This window comes from Streptopelia decaocto (genome assembly GCF_964273445.1).
Source record: "Streptopelia decaocto genome assembly, chromosome: 2".
Lineage (NCBI taxonomy): Eukaryota > Metazoa > Chordata > Aves > Columbiformes > Columbidae > Streptopelia > Streptopelia decaocto.
In genome coordinates this window covers 136,925,783-136,948,289 of record NC_138655.1, presented here as the reverse complement: position 1 = coordinate 136,948,289, position 22,507 = coordinate 136,925,783, and the positions used below count along the sequence as shown (strand labels likewise).

The following is a 22,507-nucleotide window of genomic DNA, read 5'->3' as shown; positions in this document are numbered from 1 at the left end:
GAATGAGTGAAGAACTCTCATTGCAATCTACTCTAAGTAACGAGCCTACCTGAAGAAACAAGTAAAGCCGAGATATTTACTTCTTTTCCTATTAAATAAACCTCAATAACTGCATTGACTTTGCTCAGTGTTTACTACATTTCCATTCAATGCTTGGGTAAATTCATCCCTAAAGGTAGAGTAAATAATTGCACTGATCTCAACAAGGGAAATGTGTAGGTATCTGAAGTGTACTAAAAATAAACGAAGGCTAAACAGACTGGAGAGGACAAAGCGCTCATTTGCCGCAATTAAAGACTCTGCTTTCTCTCGCCGGAATTCGAGGCTTCCCGAGCGCAGCCGAGGTGACACGTTCCCCTCGGGTGTCACCGGGACAAGGAGCCGAGCGGCCGTGGGGAGCCGCGGTTCGACCCACCGCGGCTGGGCTCAGGAGAGCTCGGTGCGGCGCTTGGCTCGGAGGAGAAACTGGCCGCTACCGCAGGAGAAATTGCAGCTTCTCTCATGACTTAAAAGAGCCTCGAGTTTCCACTCGCCTCCAAGCCCTTCCAAGACGGGCACTTAAGAGCAGTGGTGTTTCTTTTTTTTTTTTAAATTTAAATTGGATGGCGTCTTCTTCTTCTGCCAGAAGAGGGGTTTTTAAATTGTTGTTGTTTTTTCTTTCATTTGAAAAGAAAACAAAACAACAGAAGTGCCCGCTAAAAACAACACCTCTGTTTCAGCAGCACCCGAGCAGGCAGGGACGCCTGCCAAGTGAAAGCCTCACAGGCGGAGGTCTGCAAACCTGCCGCTGCATTAGGGGATGGTCCCTCTGGCCCACGGAGGGGAAGGTCCCCCCACGCTGCTCCCACGTAAAGCTGCCAGCGGCGTGGCTAGGAAGGCAAACCCACCCGCTCAGACTCTTCACGGGGATTCCTCACGCCGGGGCCAGTCTCGCCGTGTGGGCGAGAGCGAGAGCGAGCGGTCCCCGGGGTTTCGGCTAAGGCGGTGTGGTTGCACACCTGGCCAGGTGTGGGGAGAGGAGAGCGCCCAAGCCCAGCGCCGCGACCCTCTACGCCGGGGTCCCATCCCTCATTCGGGCAGCCACTCGTCTGAAGCCTAATTCCATTTTAAAGCAGATATCCAGCATATCCGTCCCCCCAGATACTCACACCCCCCATCAAGGAAAACAACTAACTACAACAACACAACAAAACATTAACCAACAAAAAGCCCCGACCTTTTGCAAAGTCACACATTGTATGAATCTGGCTGTAAGGTTTTAATTACAGCAAAGGCTTCGCTACAGATCTGTACAAGAGACAGTGGCTGGTTCCCTCTGGATCTTTCCCCTTCTGACTCCTATTATTTTGACCCAGGCTACAATACAGAGAGCGGCGTGTGTGATCCATCTGCGAGGCTGGGCTGGGGTTTAGCCCCCCCTCAGCCTCCCTGCCACTTCCTTCGCACTCGCGGTATGGAAAGCCATTGACGCCTGCCTGTCTGTTATAATGTTAGTGGGTTGAAATCCAGAGGAGCCTCCGCTCCGCTCTTGCTCTCGCACTGGCAGCGCTCAAATTCCCCAGTCTCTCCTTAAAATAGCTCGCTTCCAGCTTGGGGAGGTGACCTCCTTTTGCGGCAGTCTTTGCTCACCACTCAGCTACTATTAAGACGATAGCAATATGACATGCTGGCAGAAAGAAAGAAGACCATGTGTTTTGGGGTAAACAGGACTGAGAGACCGGGGGAAAAAATGCTATCGGCAGAAATAAAGCGAGATATTTTGCTGTTGCGTCTCTGGGAGCTGTAAACAACGCGGGCAGGGCCGCGCTGCCAGGGCAGGACGGCGGCTGCCGAGCCGTGCCGTGCCGAGCAGCCGCCTTGCACAGCCGCGTCGTGCGGCCGCGGACACCCGCAAAAATGCATCTGGAGAGGATCGCCGATAGCGGGAATATTCTCCGGCTTTCCACTTCTCTCGAGATTTTCCCACCACTGCTCTGCAGGAGACCCCCACTCTCTCCCGAGCGCCCTTAGATTGCTTTGTGCATTCCGTTCTGTCGCTAAATAACCGGGCTCAGGCACTAACCTTCTCCTCCCCCACTTCCAGCATTTCTCTGCCCCTTTTAAAAATCCTTTTGTAAGATCCGCTTTGTGCATGTACATGTGCTTTCCATGAAAAAAAAAAAAAAAAAACAACCCACACGCATTAACATCATTCCTGAAATAATCTTCTCTCGGACTTTCCCTGCCACCTTGCTCAGGGTGGGACAGAAAACACTCTCCCGGACTCTGGTGTGAACTGGAGAGGGGGAATATAGATTCCCAGAGAGCAACCCTCTTCCCCTGCTCACTGCGCGCAGGAACCCCCCAACGACAGCATCTTGGGGGAGTCTCGCCTGATGAACGCCATCAGCTATCACACCCCCCCCCCAACAAACAAAATTAACAACCTCAAAGAGGGTCTCCGCTCGCAGAGCCCACCCGTGCAAACACCAAAGCAGGACTTCCCAGAAAGGGGAGGATGAGAAACAGAACAGGAATGTTTATTTTCCCCTGTTGTTATTGTTGAACACTTGAATAAGTGAACGAATGAATGAATGAATGGAACAGAAGGTGCTTGGAGGCATATAGGAAGCCTCTGGCCGCTTATATTAACTTCCTATTATACCCTAAAAATAGAACCCCGTTTCCTGTAGTTCGTCAGCTCCTTCCAACTGTTGTGTCTGTTGTGTGACATCTTTCGTCTCACAAACGTTCTTTTAAACCACGCACACACGCTTTGGTCTTTTGAAAGTACTACCCGCAAAGATCATTAAAGGGACGCGGTTTAAGGTGACACGGAGGACCGGTAGCACGAAGTCACCCAGTCCCGGGGCACAGGCAGCCCGGTGCGCGATGCCACGCTCTCCGCCCCTCACCGCGGCAGCGGAGCGGTCGAGCACCGGGGAGGGGCGGAGGGGAAAGAAGGCAGCCCTGTCCCCTCGGCTGTCAGCCAACCTGGGTGAGGAGAAGGACTGGCCTTAATCCTACTCGAGGTGTAAAGGCCTCCCTGGCCTCCAGGCGAACGAGGGTGACTTGCGAAGCGTATCCCCGGGAAAGAATGAACCAGGGGGTGAAGGGGAGGAGAAGCCCGGCCGAGGATACGCGGCCAGGGCGAGAAGTTGCCTGGGGTCCGGTGCGGAGCAATGTGCAGGGTGCATCCCTATCATCCTCTGCCAAGGATGCAGTCTCCCTCTCCGGGAGCTCGGGTTTGGTCGGGTAACGACCGGAGAAGCCGGACAGGGAGGTAGCAGACGATGAGCTGCCTTTTCCCGGAGGGGTGGACGGGTGCTCCCAGGTGGCGGTGCGGGGGCTCCCGCCCCAAGGTAGTCCCCAGCCGTCCCCTAACTCGCACCTTGCCCCAGCCCGCCTGGTCGGCCCCGCCAGGCAGATACCCCCCGTGAGCTCCCGCCACCGCAGCTCCGCACCCCACTCGTGGCTGCTGCCTGCTCGCTTTCGAATGCACTTCAGTGAGAGGGAAATAGGTGCTGCTGGGTGTCCGCTCCCCCTCCCCCACTTTCATGAGTCATCCACCCTGAAAATGAGCACCTCACTTCTCTGGTACGTCCAGAGCTATTGATCCAGGTCTGATTTCCCCAGAAGGAGCCCTGTAACGGAGCTCGGCTGCACGCAAGGCGGACCCGGGAGGGGGGGCTGGTGCCCCGCAGCGCGGCTTCCCGGCCGCGAAGGACCTCCCGGCACCCCCGCCCCGCCGCCAGAGCGCGGGGCTTGCCTGCCCCTCGGAGAATAAATAATCCTACAGCTGCTGACTCTGCCAGGGCACGGCTCGGGCCCCTATTGCCCCCCAACTCCGGCCCCCCTTACCCTCCGCCCCCCGGTGCGAGTAACGGGAAGGGGGGAAGGGAGGCAGGGCGATGGGACAAGGGGGCATGGGACAGCTCTGTCGGGCAGGCACCGGAGCCGTGCCGAGCCGCGCCGCACCAAGTTGTACCGTACCGAGCCGTGCCATGCCAAGCCGTGACACGCAGCCCGGTCCCGCCACCCACGGTGCCCCGGGCCCGCCGCGCTCCCCCTCCCCGCAGGCGCGGATCCTTCGTGCCACAGGCGACGTGGAAAAGGGGAATGAGGGGGAGGGAGAGGGGTTAAAAAGAAAAGAAAACAATAAATATTGACAAGAATCGTGACTCCTTGCAGCCGAGTCATTAACATCGACCAATCACTGGCAGCTCCATACCGTGAGATTTGCCTAATTAAATTGGGGAAAATTATTGGTGTGAGTCTGGATGGAGTCAACTGTCCTGACGACAGGCGAGGATGGCTGAGCACCGCAGGGAAGAGCAGCGCCGGGTGCCCAGCCCTTTCCTCCCGCCGGTGCTCCCGCACCCCCGCGGCACTGCCGCTCCCCTCGACCCCCACCCGGAGCCGCTGCCTGTCCCGCGGGCGCGACACCCACTCGTCCCGCCGCAGTTCGTCCGTCAGCTAGGCTGAACGAGGGATGCACATGCGACTTCATTTGCTTCCTATCGAAGGGAGCAGCTCCTGCAGACTCTCCCTGCCTTTTCTTCTTCTTTTTTTGTTTCACGTTTCGTGACTCAGACGCCTTATTCCCTTCGCTAAGGCGGCATCCAGGTATTATTTCAAACCGGTCTCCTCTCCTGCTCAACTTTCCGCCATTCTCGGGTTAGCGTTCATTATGCGGCAGGAATTATTTCGAAATAAGAAAGCAACGTGTTGCAAACACTCCCCAGCCCATTTTCTGACACCTTTTGTTATGCATGCTCTTGCTGCTGGAGAAAATGCTAGTATGTGCACCTGCGAAAAAACGCCTTAATGATGTTAACAGCAAGCTAGAGGGTATAAAGCAATAAAACTGCCAAATGTACCTGTTCCTATTGAACACCTTACCTACACCTAAGAATAAAGAGTCCCAGTAGGAATTCTTTACCTTCTCTTCGCCTTTCTCTATATTTTTATTCATTGTAGATTTGTAAACGCATGGATCGGGTTACCCTTTCGCGTGTTAGAGTGGAACTCTTGTTAAAAGCAGGAGAACAAGGCAAGACACTTACAACTGCATTCAGAGTTACTGAAGCGATTCCAAGGGCTCAAGAAGTGAAACAACGATAAGAGGGTGTGTAAGGGGGCACAAAACATCCCGACCGCAAAGAAAAAACAGACACACATCCTTCATAACCCCCCCTGAAATAAGTCGGCTGAACTATAAATGCCGAAGGACTACGGGTTATGCCCTGACACCGATCGAGCATCGCTTCGCATCCCCCTTCCCCCCACCCCCATGGACCGTGTGGTATGCAAAGAGGGGGCTCACATCCCCCGGCTTCCCAGAGCTAATGACCGGGCTGCGCAGAAACAAAACCCGAAAATAAATTAATAAAGAGAGAGGGGAAAAATATCCCAGAGTGAAAAAAAGAAAAACCCTCTAAATATTTCCCAAAGCGACGCGTTAAGAAAAAAAAATCTGCAAAATTTAGAAACCAATCCTCAGGCAATGTCCGGACCTGTCCTGGGTCTGGGGATGTCTCTGGGCTGTGCGGGGTTTTGCGGCTGCTGGTACCCGTGTTGGTTTTCCAAACCCGAAGCCTCCAGCCCGTTTCCCCATCTAGAGCAACTTTCGGATTTCTCAAGGCTTAGCGAGTTCCGCCGGGTCCTTCCTACCTCAGTCCTCTCCGGTGGGGTCTGTCTCTGGAGTTCATGCTTAGCTGGACGCGAGGAGATTTAAGCGAGGGAAAGAGGGGGAAAAAAGAGAGAGGGAGTGAGAGAGAGAGATGGGAGAGAGAGAAGAGGGGAGAGAGAGAGATCCTCTGCCGTGCTGGATCAAACTTAATGTCTTTCCCCAGTCCATCTTTGTAAGAGAAGTGGTAATACCACCTGGATGTTCGGATATAAATCCCCTTGCAAATAATAAATGGATTAATAATAACAAGGTATGAAGTTCTTTTTATAGAAAAAAGGAGAGAATTGAAACTAAATGCGGCAGTTAGACAACCATTTTGATAAGAGGATAATTGAGGCGACACTGGTGTATAATTAGAGGATAATTTATGCTATATCCACTTTTATTCCACCTCCCAAAATAAACCCAGTCCATAATCATTACAGGCAAATTGTTCTGAATTTTATAGCAGCAATTTGAACAAAGTACTGCAGTTAATCATGGGAGATTTTTGTGTATTCCTGATTAGAAGTCTAATTGCCTCCTTCCAGAAAGTAAAAATAACTGTAAAACGACTCTATTTTTATCATTAACAATGTTGACAATAAAATAAAATCAACTGGAATTGTAATCTAAAGACAAATTTAGGGCGCAGGCGCTTTTTTTTCTATTTTTTTTTCCTTGGGTCGTTTATATACTAATCAAGCTTTTGCCAAAACCGCCAACCGCACGTAGCCATTTGCATATATTTGAAAGCGATTACGGGAGCTGCTGCTGCCGCCGCTGCTTTCAGCGGGGGAAAAAAAAAAAAAAGAAAGGAAAAGAAAATGAAAATGCGCTGCGCGTCGCTTCGCCACAGCGAAAATACCGCGCAAGGGAGGGGTAGGGGGGTGTCTTGTGTTGAGGGGCTCTGTGATTTGGGAGGGTGGCGAGGGGGATGGGAACAGGCTCTCCCCTTTTCCCCCACCCGCGCGCGGGGTGCGCAGCGCGCGCGCGCTCCGCACCCCGCGCGCGGGTGGGGGAAAAGGGGGGGGGGAGGGGGGCGGGCGCGGGCAGCGCGCGCGTTGCCGGCGCGGCGGGGCGGTGACGTCAGGGGGTTGAGTGACCAATGAGGGAGGCGCTGCCCTCCGGAGACGAACCATTCGACTTGTGCGCGTCCCTGCCCTTCAAGTCGAAGCGCCGGAGCCCCCAACTTTCCCGGCTCCCACCTTAACCCCCCACTCCTCCCGCCGCCCCCCCCTCAGAAAAAAAAAAAACAACTAAAAAAAAAACAACCACCCCACGCGCCGGAGCGGGGTGGGGGGGGGGGGGTGAAGGGAAAGAGCGGCGTAAAAAGCGCCGGGAGTAGCCCGCCCTCCCCCTCCACACACCCCGCACACCGCCCTCCCCTTCCTCCCCTCCCTCAGTGAACGAGGCCCCTCGCACAACGGCTCCTTGGAGAGAAAGGGGGGGGGGAGAAAAAAAAAAGGCGGAAAAGAAAAAAAAAAAAAAAAGAAAAGAAATTAAATTAAATCACCGCCGCCTCTCCAGCGGTGCCGCGGCGGGTAAGGGGAGCGGCGGTGGCTGGGCAGAGAGGAGGCAGAGCGCGGGGGGCGAGCCGGGGAGCGCCGCGCTCTCCCTCCCAAACTTTGATGATGACCATGACTACGATGGCTGACGGGCTGGACGCGCAAGACTCCTCCAAATCCGCCTTCATGGAGTTCGGGCAGCAGCAGCCGCCGCCGCCGCAGCCGCCACCGCCGCCCCACTCCCAGCAGAGCTCGCCGGCCATGGCCGGCGCCCACTATCCGCTGCACTGCCTGCACTCCGCCGCCGGCTCGCACCCGCACCACCAGCATCACCACCACAGCTCGCCCTACTCCGGCAGCGCCGGCTCCTACAACCACCGCTCGCTGGCCGCCTACCCCTACGTGAGCCACTCGCAGCACAGCCCTTACCTTCAGTCCTACCACAACAGCAGCGCGGCCAGCCAGACGCGGGCGGACGATGCAGGTGAGCCGGCACCGGTTCCCTAACCCGCTGCCAGCTTCTTCCCCATCCCTCCATCCCCGGGCCTCTCTCCGGCCACCCCCGGCCACCTGCATAACAAACCCCGTCGTGCCCCCCGCTCCTGCCAGGGGAGATGCCGGCCCTGGGGTGCGCGGGGCGACGGGTAGAGAAGGGGGTTGCTTGTTCCCGCGGCCCTTCCGCGGGCCTACTGCTCCGGTACCCGGCGGCGGGGCCGCCGCACTCTACCCCAGCCGGCGGTTGCTGCCGGCGGTACCGCGGCGCTGGGCAGCGGCGCCTCCCCGTTCGCCCCGCGGCCGGCGCGCAGGGGGCTGCGCACGGCGCTCCTTTGTTACGGCGGGACCGGCTTTAGGCAAAATTCCTGCTAACACCTGAGGAGTGAAAGTTTCCAGGCGAGCGGGTCGCATTCCGCTCGGGGGCCGTCTGATTTATGTATTTTTTTTGCAGAGAACCGCTCATTTGTACGTATTCATCCGGAGGGGCACGGCAGGGGGGGCAAGGGGAGGAAAGCATTGTTAAATGTCTCGGACTGGTGATTCACTGACCACCAAACTGGAGACGCGAAGTCAATTAGCTGGGTAAAACCTGGATGGCCCTGGAGCCAGGCATCCCTTTACGAAGCCAGCGCTGCAGTTTAATGCTTTGGGTTTTTTAAATATTATGATTTTTTTTTTCTCCCCCGGGGGAAAGGCAGCGCGCCCACTATGCCCGGACGGTTGTTTTAGTTCCCGGTAGCTCCCAAGCAGCAGCGTGTCTTTAAGGAGCCGGAGCCTATGTGTACGCGATGGTGTTGAACCGACATCGGGGCAGGCTGCTGGGTTTTTAGGAGCTCCTGCAGCCAAAATGCTCTCGTCAAATAGCTAAGGAGGGTGGTGTTTCAGCTGTGTTGTTTCGCTTGCAGATCAGCAAAAAACCACAGTGATTGAAAACGGTGAAATCCGATTCAATGGAAAAGGGAAAAAGATTCGGAAGCCTCGAACCATTTACTCTAGTCTACAACTCCAGGCTTTAAATCATCGCTTTCAGCAGACTCAGTACCTGGCACTTCCAGAGAGAGCTGAACTGGCAGCTTCATTAGGACTTACCCAGACACAGGTAATTACTGGGAATCCCAAATCACCGAAATCCTGCGCGAGACATAAAGGCCAAGCCAAGTACGTTCCTCCCTAGACGCTTTGGCCTCCGTATGGGAACGGTGGAAAAGGTAATGCACACGGTCCCCCATCTATATGTGATAGGACAACAGATGCACGACAGAGACGCCGGTCTACCGCAGAAGGAGCTGAATGTGCCCTTCCCTCAGCCCTCTTGCGAGCAAACGCTCTCTTTTGATGCCACGCGTTACATTTCTAAATTGCCTATATTTTCGGATAATTCCGGCACCGAGATGTAATTGCCTAGCTGTGAGAAGGAGAACAAAGCAAAGGCAAGGAATCGCTGGGCCTGAGGTAGAGCTAAAAGCAAAGCAAAGCTGCCTCGTATCAACCTATAGGTAGAGAGGAAGCAGGAACAAGTTAGGAAATACCTGTAAAATCAATAGTAAATTCACCCTGGATGACTAAAGCAAATGCAGTGGTTACCCTTGGGCAAAATGTACGAAAGGTGATAATAGATCTGAAGATCAAAGACAGCCGTGTACAAAATTGTAGCAGGTTAAGCCATAGTTAAGTGTGGTTGGAGTAGCTGTGCCATTCTGCTAATTTAAGTTTGAAAGACACATGAGGCATTACAGGCTTCCCAGCTTGGGGTTTGTGCAGAACTACATGGATAGATGGGATCAATTTGGGTAAAATGTAATCATGGGAATTTATGAGCTTAGCAAATAACTTCAGGATTTTATCATTGTCATTGATAACAGTCGCTTCCAGCCAGCGATTTTTGAATACTCAGCAAACATTAAACATGGGAATAGAACTCATGGTTTTACAAATGGGATTTTAGTATCTTTAGCATGCACACTCTGTCTCTCTTTCTCGCTTTCTCGCATGCATAGATTTAGGGGCCCGATCCTGAGCATGCAGCTGGACAAGTGATCCTGCTTATATGTTAACATTACATCTGCAAAGTTTGCGAGGTCAAATACACACATGGGAGTTGTTTTACTTGTTTGCTTGATTAAAAAAAAAAAAAAAAGTGTTTATGTATGTCTTACATGCATATATCATGCTTACAATAATTCTGACCTGCCAGAGTGGGCCCGATCCTTGCATACCTCATCGAGGGCAGGCTCCCTCCTTGGGAGTTCTGCTGGATTAGGAGCAGGATGGGAACCAAAGCTAGTCTGATAGACAATTACTCTCCAAGATGTTTTACTTTCCTTTTTAAAAAAAAAACTTTTAAAATAAAGCCACAATCCTGGTTTCATTGTGCCTCCTCCCACATCACATCAGCAAGGACCACTCGATTGTGCATGTTTTCGGATGCACGATTTCCTCGTAAGATGCCCTTTGTCTATTGGCTCCTGTCTCCTGGCACAAAATCATATGATTGCCCGTGTTTGACAACAGTTTGCCCAAATGATCAAATGGCCTCCAAAATTCTGAATGAGGCGTGAAAACAGGAGAGCTCAGAGCATATATTCTGTTTCAGCTCGATCAATCCGGCCTGCTCAGAGGAAAAAAGGTTCCAGGTGAAAACCTTCATCCCTCTCGCTTTGCAACTCCGCTTTGCCTCTCTTGTTCTCTCCACCTACATCCAGAGCCCGAGAGCAGCAGTAGCTCACCCTCCTTCTCCTCCTCATCCCCAGATCCACACCCGACTAGCGTGGGCTCCCAAGACCTTCTCTAGAGCAAACCTCCGGGGTCTCTCCTGCCGTGCCCTGGGTGCTGACGGCAGCCTAATAACCGCTGCGTTTTGGTTCACAGGTGAAGATCTGGTTTCAGAACAAGCGCTCCAAATTCAAGAAGCTGCTGAAGCAGGGCAGCAACCCCCACGAGAGCGACCCTCTGCCCGGCTCCGCCGCCCTCTCCCCTCGCTCTCCGGCTCTGCCTCCAGTCTGGGACGTTTCAGCTTCTGCCAAGGGAGTCAATATGCCTCCCAACAGCTACATGCCTGGCTATTCTCACTGGTATTCTTCTCCACATCAAGACACAATGCAGAGACCACAAATGATGTGAATTGTCCAAGAGAAATAATCTCCTAAGAACGCCTCGTCTCGACATGGCAAGAAGTTCTCCTGCTTTGCCAAGCCGTGCCAGCTAACAGGCTCTGTGTGAACTTGTAGATGCGGCAAAGAGACAGTGTTTTGTTTTGGTTTTTTTTTTTTTTTTTTTTTTTTTTAAGTAACCTCAGCGATTGATCTTGAACAGAAAGACACAATTTTCATTCTGGCGCACAGAAGACACTTCTTTTTAGGATATTTTCCTTTGGACTGCAAGGCACCAACCTCTTTCTCTGTGGAGTATACGTCAAAACAAACTTTTTACAGACTTTGCACACAAGAAGAACCTGAATCTACCATGGCAGCCGTTTTTACTTGTTTAATGAGCTAAAGACATTACATGATGAAAGAGAGACTAGTCAAAGCTCCTTCATTTTATTCACCAAATATGGACTGGGGAAAAAAATGAGAGAAGAAGGGAATTAAAAAAAAAAAAAAAAAAGAGAGAGAAAAGAAAAGGAGAACTGATTGAAAAATCAAAATATACTGTAAGATTAGAACATTACCACGAAGCAAAACCTGCATGCTTTCTCAAAATGCAATGGGCTGCGGCTCAGAAGAAACCACCGTCTTTCCCGCGAAGAGCCCCCTCACCCGCACACAGTCGGACAGACTCCCGGAGACGAGCAGGAAGGACAGAGCGAGGGATCCGCGGCATCACCCGCCGCGGCGGGCTGGAGAAGGGAGGTTCAGCCTCACCCACTGAGCGACGGGGACCTTCCCCCGAGCAACCTTTCTGTATATATTGTTGAATTTTAGTTGTACATATACTTTGTATGTTTTTGTCTTCTTTCATATATAGAGTAAAAGCCACAAAACGCCCGCCTGGGTCCTATTTCTCTCCGCCTTAGCGGATCCCCACCTCTCCGACCTGCCCCCCCAGTTCAGCCCAGGCAGCTGGACGCTGTCCCCCCGCTTGCTTGCGCTCACAGACACCGCCACCTGAACATGTATCTGCCAGCAAAGACAGAAAGGATGGAGGCGGGGGATCTGCCGGCGGTTTGGTTAGGTTTTAGGCTACGACTACGACAGGAGATATCGAGACCGCAAAGATAAGCCTAGAAGAAGTTTCTAATCACCCGATCGTTTCTGCTGCCGTTTCACTGCTCCGCTGCTCAGCTGAGCTGAGCTGAGCTTTTTCGCCGAGGCAAAGCTCAGAGCTCTGCCTTTCTTCCCAAAGCTTGGAGACTCCAAATTATTAAGAAAGGAGGCGCCCTCCTTTGTTTTTAAAGAGCAGACAATGCACGCTGCGGAATGCTTTGCAGAGCCGTGAGAGGTGCCCAGGCACACAACACGCTGTCCAGCCGGCTCCAGCCTCACCAGCTTGTGGAAAGCACAGCAACTACTGACAATGAAAAGCCCTTTCCTCATCCAAGCTGGGTGCCCCATACTGCGAGAATTAATGGCTAGAGACCTGGGCATCCTGCAAATTATGAACCTTGAAACCACTGAGCCATTTATCAGAAGTCAATAGAGATCCTCAGAGTGCTCCATATAATGACAGCTACATACAGTCGTGCAAAAGGACAGTCACTATAATTAGACACAAAGCAAAGACTACTTACCAATATACCAGTTTTGGGGGGGGGTGTTTTTTTGTTTTTTTTTGAGCAACTTCCACGCTCAGTCAGTCTTCAGAGTGGTTTAAAACCGATCAGTCTTGTCATTTTCTACCATTCGTATTGTTACATTAGGAAAAATGTTTTCTTTTCTTTTTTTCCCCTTCCCACTGTGAAACTTTGGGTTCAGAGCTCCCCAGGATCAATTCTGAACAAAGCCTCCAGCTGCAGTGCCATCCAATTTGAAGCAGACATTGGGGACAATTTAAGGTTTTTATCCACAAGAAGGTTTTTTTCCATTCTCTTAAATGCAGCCATAATTAGAGTAATTTTTCATGTAGCCCGCTGATTACAGCGTTTTTACCGTCAAAGATAATTACCTGTAATTTTCTTCCACTTTTAATACTAAAAAGCCATCTTTATTTAGATTCAGGAACAGGAAAGGCGAAACAAAAGAGGAAAATTATTCTGTTATTCATACACAAATTGCAGAGACGTAGGGCCTAAAATTGAAAATTAACCAAAATTATAATGCTGAAAAGAATGGAAGAGGCTTCAGAAGTACAGCTGGTAGTGGGGCTCACTGAATTATTCAAATGACACTGGAGAGAAAGCTACCATACATTTAAACCAACAGCATTTGTGTGTGTGTTAGTGTGTGCATCTTTCAGAAAACCCTGCTTCACACCCCCCAAGCTGGACCCTGTGCGGGCTCACCCTCGCCCCCGCAGAGGGACGGCAGATGCCCAGGTGAACGAGCCCCGCAGCCCGGGGAGTCCAGCCCAGCCCAGCCGAGCCCAGCTTGGCAGATCCCGGCCCCCACGGCCCCCGCAGCCGCCTTAACCCTTTCGCTGCAACCCCCGAGAGGGGATGGCGGCGGGTGGTCCACACCCCCGCTGGCGGGCCCTGAGGAGTAGGAGAGGGGGGCTCGCTGCTTCCCGTGGGCTTTCGGGGGTCTCGTCCTCGCCTGCACGCCTTGCCGGTGCCAGCGTGAGGGTCGGCTCGGAAATCCTCTCGGTGCGTCTCCTCCCCACGAGTGATTTCTCAGATAGGCTTAAATAAAGCCCAGACAACAAGCAAGCAAGCAAACAAATAAACGGTAATATTAATTTTTAAAGAGCGGGAGAAGATGGGACGGGCAGGCCTTCGAGAGCAGGGTGGCAGCGAATGGCAGCAGCGGCAGCGCCGGCTCCCACTCTCGCGGCTGCCGCCCCGGGAGACTCTCGTTAAACAGCGTCATCTATGGATGGAGCGGCAGCAGCTCCCCACGCCAGCGCCAAACCTGCCACCGCCCGCCCGCCGCGCCGGGGCCGCCGGGATGGGCGCCGCGGAGAGCCGCGGAAAGGCGCGCTGCCGCCGCCCCGCTGCGGGGCTGGGGCTGGCCCCGGGGCTCGCACGGTTTCTGCGCTGAGACCCGCGCCGCCCCCCGGAAACCCGGGAGCGCCCCCGCCGCCCCCCCGCTCCGCGCCGCCCGCCGCCCCCGGCAGCACCGAGGAGAAAGGGGGCGCGGAGCTGTCGGGTTCCGACCCGGTGCGGGAAACCACCGGCGCAAGAGTGACCGCGAAAGTAGAACGGGCAGAGACGGAGCCTTCCTCAAACTGGAAGGCGCGAAGCAGTCACAAACCGACCCCAAACCCAAGCGAGCCCCAAAACTTACCCCCTGTGAAAATCTGCTAAGCAAGGATCGGGGTCTATAAATCTATACTGAACAGAAGCAGTGGAGAATATTTTTCTGAGTCTCAGGGCAGAAGCTCTTTCTCTATATTCTTGGTTGAGTGAGCACATCCAGGTGTGAAATTGTTTGCACACCCCAGCACCTCTTATATTGCCAGCAAAATTAGCTGTTATTACTGTCACTGTTTAGTGATGGTTAGCTTGATAAAAAAAAAAAAAAAAAAACCTGCTGTAATCAAGACCTGGCGCATCTTTGCAAATTACAGATAATTGTAAACGTCCAGATTATGATAATAGCATCCTAATCCAGCCTGCAATATAATTATTACAGAGTGTTACATCTGAAACTGTCCAGTAGGGCTAATTCAGCCATTATTTAGACCCTATTTTTGCACTGCAAATGGGTTGCTGAGTTGAAAATGTACGATTGTAATTTCACGGGGCACTCAATGAGTAATGGTATAGGGAGAGAAAAATACAAAAGTGAAATGTGAACAGTAGCGATCAAATCAAACTCTGAAGGACAAAAGACTGTTTGATTCATAGGGAATGAGAAGAGCGGGAATTAAGAAAATAGCAAATCAGTGGTCTGCAGCGTTACGTGTCCAAATCTCAACGAGTGCGAGCCTGATGTGCAGGCAGGGGCTGATGCTTCGGGCTCCCGCCTGCATCAATCCACCTCTCGGCTCGGCTCTTCCCGGCAGCCTCTCCCCGGTGCCCGGAGCATCCCCGAGCTCCCCACCCAACCCCCCAAAACGGGCTCGCCCTTGTCGTGTACCTCCTCTCAGGTGACTGAACGTCACTTTCGAGCAAGAAGCCTCAGGAGTCTCGTAACGGGGCGGGGGAGAGTGTGGGGTGCGGGGTGCAGGACATTGGAGCCGGGCATCCTCCGCGGGAGGCTGCGGAGTCCGTGGCCTTTTGCGCTCCCGCGCACCCGCTGGACCAGTCGTCAGGGGTCCTTAAGGAAATTATCACAGATCCGATTCAATTGTAATTAATTAACTAAAGGAGCCTGGCTAACAGGACTACCTGCAGCTAGCGAGGTTAATTCATTGGGCTAGTTCGCTTTCGACTCCTGATTAGCTTTTATTAACCCTGGGCACGAAACACACAAACCCGTTTCATTTTTAACGGGCCAAATCATCAAAGGGCGGTTGCTGCCCCGCCGGCAGGTATCGCAGGGTCCCGATGAGGGCGGGGGGGCAGCGGTCGGGTCTGGCCCCACGGGCGGGAGGGGTGCCGGCCCCGACCCTTGCTGCTCTCCCCGAGCTGCAGCCGCGCCTCGCGGCCCGCAGCCTTCCTCTGCGCGCTTTTCTCCACGGGAATTAATTACAATAACGTGAAGAAAGGAAAAGGAAAGCCAAGTGGATACCGCGAGGAGAAAGCCCTATAAAACGCGTTATACAGTGCATATCGAGGAGACTGTAAAGCTTTCCTGGGATGCAGGGCCAGCTCCGCAATTAGGCAGACGATGCCGCTGCAGAGCACGGAGCCAAATCAGGATCCGGCCCGGCGAGGCTGGCCCATCCCTGCTGCAAAGCCCAGGATGAGGTTTAGGCAACCTCTTCGGACTCCCCCGGAAGGAAGAGGAAGGCAAGCAGCGGGAGGAGAGCGAGGAGCCATCCCTAGGCTCCTCTTTGCCAAGTGCTGAATCAGTCTCAGCTTCTGGCCGGGACCCACTCCGCGGACCTCACCTAAACGGAAATAAGGAAGCGAGGGGGGTTGGGAGTTGTTCGCGCGGCCTTGGAGGCCGTGTCTGTGGAGAGTGTTCACACAGACACCGGGGCCAGGGTGCTCGTCGGGGTTTATCTGGTCTGTACTCTGGTAGATAAACCGTTGCTTATCCTCCCAAATCGCGTGTAAATAGACGCACCGCCGAACAAAAAGAAGAAACATTTAATTGATGTAACACAGATTTTCCCTACAAAAGAGAGAGACGAACGGAGGCTTAATGTACACTCCGCGGTTGCTATTTTCACAGTTCTTCTCTGACCTATAAAACAGGTTATTGCGTTACTGCAGGCAACCGCTGAAGTGACTGAAAGCAAGATGAGGGGCTTCTCTCCCCCCACCCACCCCACCGATTTTTCTGAAGCAATAGAGCTCCTTTCCGTAATCCACAACCGAGCCACCTAAAGTCTGTCAGTCGCAAAATTGCGTGGTAGAAATCTTTAATCGATGCCACATGTGCGATGCGCGTTCGGGATACGGCGCTGCCGGCGGCGGAGCGGGCAGCGCCCGAAGGGAATGAATTTATGGGGGAGACCGAGGGGAGCGACAGAAACGCCTGACGAGTGGGGCTGCCTTGACGCGGTGGCAGGTTGGAGGGCGTGGGTTTTTTTATTCCCCAGGGGGAGCGGGAGGGAAACCGAGTCACTCGGCGAGGCGGCAGCGCTCCCCCGGGTGGAGGCTCTTCCCCGCCGAGCGATGCGGGGATGCCCAGGCAGGGGGAATCGGGGGGTTCTTTCGGGAGGGACGAGGGAAGGTGTTTCCCCGGTGTCCCCAGCTGGGGGCTGTCGGGTAGTCAGCTGTGTGTGCCTGGGTGTGGGTGTTGTGGGCGTGCGCCCCATCTGGGGGCGAGCGGAGTGTGGGGGGTGGATCTGCTGTGAGTGTAAGAGCCCCAGGGGTGCAAGCAGTGCCAGGAGCTTTGGAGCTGGGGCAGCTGGGGTTGCAGGCTGCTCTGTGTGTGTGTCAGGCCCTGTGGCTCAGACCTGGAGCCGCTCGGCACCCACAGGAATGTGGCTCCTCTCGGCTCCCCGAGCTGCCCCGGCTCCACATGGAAGTGGCCGCCAGGAAAAGAGAAGGGAGGGGAAGGGAGAGGGGGGGGGAAAAAAAAAACAACAAGCCCCGAGCCAGCAATCCACTGAGCCCAAACTCAGCGTCAGACAAAGGACAGTTCATCCCATCCCTCTCCCGGGGAGTCAAGAGAGGAGGCCCAGACAAGCCAGGGTTCCCCAGGCCGCCGCCAGAACCCCGGGGGTGCGCCCGGGCGGGGAGAGGCGCCGGGGTGTGCCTGCCCCTGTGTATGACAGGGGGCACAGGAGCATCACCCCGGCTGTACCCCCTGGGTATGCACTGGGACTGGGGCCACGGCGACAGAAAGCCCCGGCGAGGGGCATTTCCTAGCCGGACCTGGCTGCTCTCTCCCGGGAAGGGGTGCCAGGCTCTCTCCGACCTGCCCAATACCACCTTGAGCTGGGAGGAGGACAAATTAAGCAGGGAGATGAACCGGCATGGAAGCCGAGCCGAGCTGACTCGGAACGGAGAGAGGTGCCAGAGCCCAGGCTGCCCGGCCAGCGCCGGCGGAGTGAATTTCCATCACTGTCCGGCATCCCGCCTGCCTGGAGCTGCTGCTGCTCTGTCCGCCCGAGTCCTCCTGGCCCTGCAGGTTATCGTAGCCCCGCGGCAGCTCCTCCAATAAAAGGGTGGGTGGACCGACCTGGAAAATAGCCTTCCACCTCTTGTGTCCAAGACTTTCGGCAAAAGAAAGGGACCTCGGGGAGAATCTGTTACTGCGGGTTGAAAAAAAAATAATATTAATGCTTGTCTAGAGGGAGACGAGGAAAAAAAAGGAAGAAAATTAAAAGCTCTGGCTTTTTTTTTGTTTTTTTTTTTCCTTCCACGGAGTGGAAGTTATCAGAAGAGACACAGCCGAGGTTTTCAGCAACCCCAGAGTCGCGGAAAGTCCCTGAAACCTTTCAAGTGAAATGAGCAGGAGCCGGTCCTCAGAGCCTCTGAGGGGACGCGGGGAGCGGCCGGGCACCGGCGGCAGGGCAGCCCGTTAGTCGGCAGCGCCCGCCGGGCAGCGGGCAGGGGTAGGCAGCCAGTGGGGGCTCCGGCCACCCTGTCTCCGGCACCCACGCACCCTCCCCGGCGTGCAGGGAGCAGCTTTACCGAACAAACTGTTCTATTGTACTGCAAGCCCTTTACCAGCCCCCAAACCTGTTACAAAACAGCAACCCCGTGCTTCTTTCTTTGCGGAGAAGAACACGCACACTCACGCACACGCACAAAACATGGCAGGCAGGAGCAGGGGGAGAAGAAAGGAGTGGGAGGGCAACGGGGAGGAAGACTAGACAGGTAAGTGCGCCCCAGGGCAGGAGCGTCCCTTCTCAGGCCTCGCCTCCCAGCCCTGCCAGCGCTCTCCCCGCCATCCTCGGGTGACAGGGGGTAATTTTTTATCTCGGGGATCCTTCAAACGATGCCTTTGTCACTCGTACTGCTGCCGCCTTACCCCGCACGGCCGTGGAGTCCCAGTGCTGCTCCCTGCTCCTCCCCTGGCGGCCAGGGAGAGGGGGGAAGTCCGCGGAAACGTGTGTAGTCGTGGGGTCCCCACGGGCCTGTTGCTGCTGGGGAAAACCCGGGTTTTCTGCTGGGAGGGGGACCCACGCTCGGTGCGTGGCCGTGGGCAGCCCTCCGGCCACCTCGCTGAAGCCGTGTCCCCATCCCCTCCCCGGTGCACCGGACAGAGCAAGTGACAGATCCGCCGCCCGGCTTTTTCCCTGAATCGTGTAGACAGAGCGGAACAAAAAATAAAAGTACCTCCGCGAGGTCCCTCCTTCAGCCGGAGCCGCCGCAGGCTTTTACCAGGAGCAAGGGGAGCGGGCCCCTCATTTTATCCTTTTCTTATATTTAGTGGCTCCCTTTGACGGAAACGTAATTTGTATAATTAGCCGAGTGCACACGGGCGACTGATGGGCTGTGGAGTGTGCAGCTCTCGACGCTAATTGCTCTCAGGAAAGGATTCAGGGCGGCTTAAGGCGAGAGATTTGCTTTCTAGCGTTAGGATGGGCAGCTTTCGCTTCAGCTTAAATCACTGTGCGATAAGGTGTACGCGATCTTGCAAAAGGCCCTTTTCCAGCGAGGAGAGAGCATCGCTGCCCTTTGGCTCGCCCGTGGGAACGTAATGCGGTCAGATCCTGTCAACACGCCCGGGCTGCGGTGGCAGGGCACGGCGCAGAGACCGAATGTAGGTGCCCAGGATCGGGCCCCTCAAAATCCCTCTTTCCTCATTCACTCTCTGCAAGCAAATTTGCATTATTCCCCCCCTCCCTTATTAATAGCAGAAGGGGTAATTTGGAAACATTTCTCGTGGTCGAAATAATTTTATTTTATTCAGAATATACAGTTTAATTCCTCTATCTACAATTATTTACAGGGTTAAAATAACATTGAAAAAAAGTCTCTGGAAAAGTTGAGGTCATAGATTTCAAGGCACCATTGATAGTGTCCACAGCTGAGCCAAAAAATGTCCGTATTTTATAAAAAAGGGTTTCCTTTGAAATGCAATAAGTTACATGCACAAGCTTTACACATTTTAATCTTTTTGTTTGTTTCTTTTCCCTTTAAAAAATTCCCCATATGCATTCCTTTTGTTATTATTCCTTAACAGTAAAACACAGGAGTCCAAGGAACAAAAAAAAAAAAAAAAAGGGGGTCAAACTCTAATAAATTGTCCCAGAGGCCAGCGCTAACGGGTGCTGTAGGGAGCCGTGGGGTTGGAGGTGGGAGTTGATGGAGTTGGCAGCGGGGTACCAGGAAGCGGAGCTCTCCAAGTAGCTGGATGCAGGGGATGGGTTGGAATTTGGAGGGTGAGCATGTGCGTGGGTATGGTGGCTGAGGGAACGGGACGACCCCTGAGGTTCCCAAACTGCAGGCGACTGTGGAGAGTTGCAGGCCATGGGGTCGCTGGAGCTGGGGCTGTGCTCCGGAGGCATCTCCCCATTCTTCATGATCTTCTTGATCTTGGATCTTTTATTCTGAAACCAAATTTTCACCTGGGAGGAGAGGAGAAGGGAAGAAAGAGGGAGGGGGGAGGGAAACCGACACCATTAATGCCCGCCCGGCAAGCCGGCGCTCCGCGGCTGCGAGACCCGTTCCCCGTCGCCCTCCCGGCCCCTTTGCGGGGCCCGATCCGGCCCTTCCCGCCGCGGCCACCCGATCTCTGTGTCCCGCCGGGCCGTGCTGGGCCAGGCCGAACTGCGCCAGGCCGGGCCTGTCCCAGCAGAGCCAAACCAAGCCCAGAGCGGTACCTGTGTCTGTGTGAGCCCCAGAGAGGCCGCCAGCTCGGCCCGCTCGGGCAGGGCGAGGTACTGGGTCTTCTGAAACCTCCTCTGCAACGCCGCCAGCTGAAAGCTGGAATAAATAGTCCGGGGTTTGCGCACTTTCTTTGGTTTGCCGTTCACCATCCTCACCTCGGGCTCCGCCACCTCCTTCTCTGCATGGGCGCAAGGGCGGGAGAGAGACACAGACGCAGACGTTAAGGCGCGGGACACGGCTCCGCTCCGCTCAGCCTGCACCGCCGGCGGCGGCGTCCCGCCCGCGGGCCGGGCAGGGCAGCGGCGCCGGCCCGACGGGCCCCCGCGGCTCCCCCCGGGGCTCCCGCCTCCGGGCCCCGCGCACCATCCGCCAGCTCCCGCGGCGAGGCCCCGCTCCCTCAGCTCCGGGACTTGGCCGCCTCCGACCCTCCTCCACCCCCCGCGACCGCCCGGGCATCCTCCGCGAAGGGCGGCGGCGCCGGGCGCGCAGCGCTGCGCGGGCGGCAGCGCGGGGCATGCGCGCCCGCCGCGGGAATTAGGAGGATTATTGGGGCCCTGCTGGGAAGAGGCCGGCCCGGAGCGGAGCCCTACCCAGGGCACCGACCGCTTCCCCCGCACGCCCGCGCCTTCCCCTCGCTGCCGCCGGCGTGTCTCCATGGGCCACCGCGGCCGCGCTCGTCCCAGCCAAGCCCCAGCCACTTGGGTTGGCTACGGGCTTGCTTTATTTTTTTCCCTGTCTCTGTCCCTTCCACTCCCTCCCCCCCGCAACTTAGAAGTAAATGGAAAGCGCTAAAAACGCGGCGTTTTCTGGTAAAAAACCCTCCCGGCTTCGCAGCCCCGCCACGGCTGGGCTCCCCCTCCCTGTCTCCTCCCCCGCCCCTCCAGCACAGGGGAAGGAAACTTTCTTTGCCACCGCGAACCCGAGTTTGAGACACGCAAGAAGCCTCGGCTATTTCCCCCCTGTTCTTGCGGAGGGAAGGAGCGAAGCACTTGAGCGATGTTTGCTTCTCTAAAGCACTAGCCCTAGGATTTGAGTTTAACACTGTGCAGGCTGGTCAGGAAACCTAGACCCAGCTTTTATTTTATTTTTTTTTAATCTTCCCTTTTAAAAATTGTTGGTTTGTTTTCTTTTGTTTTCTTTTTTTTTTTAATTTTTTTTTTCTTTTTAAATATATTTCTCCCTGTGGTTTAGGGAAAGCTCCATCCCCGCGGTGCACAGGGCAGGGAAGGGCGATTTGGCGGGCCACACTCTCCCAGCTTGCCCACCGCCGCAGAAGCCCCCCGCACGTCCCCAGCCCCCGGCTCTCACCTGGCTGGCTGGCGGAGCTCTGTACGCGGTTGTATGCCCCGCTGTACTGGTGGTAAGGGCTGGCGTAGCTGTAATCTGCATAGGCTTTGGCAGGATAGTTCCCAGCAGATCCGTTCATGCCATGGTACTGATACTGGTAAGGGTTGAGCGCTTTGCCGTAGGAAGCCGAGGTAGGCGAGCAGTAGCCGTGCGGGGCTCCCCCCGCCGGGCTGTAGTAGTCGGAATCCGTAGCCGAGGACTCGGGTAAAGTGGGAGATTCCTGGGACGGGTGGTGCATGGCTGCGGCCGTCTGGAAAGGACCCTGGAAGTCGCCGGATCTGATGTTGGAGACCCTTCTGTCAAATACTCCTGTCATAGCTCGGAGCCGGCGACTGGCTGGGGCTGGCTGCTGGGGCTGCTCGGGTCTAAGCAGACATGTCTGGGGGAGGAGGCTGCGGCGCTCTGTCTGTCTCCGGCAGACTGCTGGCTGGGGTGCAGCATAGGCTTGGTTAAATCCTTAATTGCGCTCTTACGCACAGCAGGGTGGATCGGGTTCCATTGGCCAGAGCAATCGGGAGCAGCGACACCCTAACTCGTCCAACTAGTTTAGCACAACAAAGCTTTGGCTTAAAAAAGAAAAAAAAAAAAAAAGAAAAAAAAAGAAAAAGAAAAAAAAAGTCCCATTCAAGCTCCTTTAAAGTGAATACCAACAGCAATCTCCGAGCCGGAGCGTCGCGATCGGAAGGTTTCCGGCTCCCCTCCTCCGTCCTCCCCCCGTAGCCGGCGAGGGGCTCGGCCGACCCCGCAGCCCCCGGGGCGCGCAGCCCCGTGCCCTCGCACCTCCGGCCCGCAGAGCCCCGGGAAATGGCCGTAGCCACGCCGCTTGGATTTGGCGTCCGATCCGTCTTGGCTACGCTGATGGCTTGGGAACAACGCACCGGGCGCTCCTGGTTCCCAACTCGATTTCTGATCTGGTGGCGATAACCATTAGCGTCTAACCGTGGTGGTTTCACTCGGATTGTCCTCCCTCTCCGGGGGGATGCCGTCCATGACCTCCGCGTTAAATAAAGCAAATCACATTACCCCCTAAAAATCCTGAATTTTAGTTACATCATTTCCTGCGTCGAAGAC

At 54.8% G+C, this 22,507-nt stretch overlaps 2 protein-coding genes and 1 long non-coding RNA gene across 3 annotated transcripts; 1 reads left to right on the top strand and 2 right to left on the bottom strand.

The window, feature by feature from the left end:
• Positions 1–6,861: 6,861 nt before the first annotated feature.
• On the top strand, positions 6,862–11,346 carry DLX6 (distal-less homeobox 6). The gene is made up of 3 exons (XM_082044855.1): positions 6,862–7,642; positions 8,559–8,752; positions 10,522–11,346. Exons 1-3 carry the CDS (start codon positions 7,282–7,284, stop codon positions 10,771–10,773), a joined length of 807 nt encoding a protein of 268 aa, XP_081900981.1. The 5' UTR covers positions 6,862–7,281; the 3' UTR covers positions 10,774–11,346.
• LOC309436013 lies at positions 10,897–14,284 on the bottom strand. The gene is made up of 2 exons (XR_014183264.1): positions 14,034–14,284; positions 10,897–13,429 (listed from the first exon to the last, which is right to left on the bottom strand). It is a non-coding gene; the product is annotated as an uncharacterized lncRNA (long non-coding RNA).
• Positions 14,285–19,141: 4,857 nt separating this feature from the next.
• DLX5 (distal-less homeobox 5) lies at positions 19,142–22,060 on the bottom strand. The gene is made up of 3 exons (XM_082045583.1): positions 21,398–22,060; positions 20,083–20,267; positions 19,142–19,827 (listed from the first exon to the last, which is right to left on the bottom strand). The coding sequence occupies exons 1-3, from the start codon at positions 21,750–21,752 to the stop codon at positions 19,495–19,497; spliced, it is 873 nt and encodes a 290-aa protein (XP_081901709.1). The 5' UTR covers positions 21,753–22,060; the 3' UTR covers positions 19,142–19,494.
• Positions 22,061–22,507: the final 447 nt, after the last annotated feature.

Coding starts and splice junctions, on each gene's coding strand:
- DLX6 (XM_082044855.1), top strand. CDS start 7,282: ATGATGACCATGACTACGATGGCTGACGGGCTGGACGCGCAAGACTCC. Junction 7,643..8,558: donor GACGCGGGCGGACGATGCAG/GTGAGCCGGCAC, acceptor TTTCGCTTGCAG/ATCAGCAAAAAACCACAGTG. Junction 8,753..10,521: donor TAGGACTTACCCAGACACAG/GTAATTACTGGG, acceptor TTTGGTTCACAG/GTGAAGATCTGGTTTCAGAA.
- DLX5 (XM_082045583.1), bottom strand. CDS start 21,752: ATGACAGGAGTATTTGACAGAAGGGTCTCCAACATCAGATCCGGCGAC. Junction 20,268..21,397: donor GAGCTCCGCCAGCCAGCCAG/GTGAGAGCCGGG, acceptor GCGCCCATGCAG/AGAAGGAGGTGGCGGAGCCC. Junction 19,828..20,082: donor TGGGGCTCACACAGACACAG/GTACCGCTCTGG, acceptor CTCTCCTCCCAG/GTGAAAATTTGGTTTCAGAA.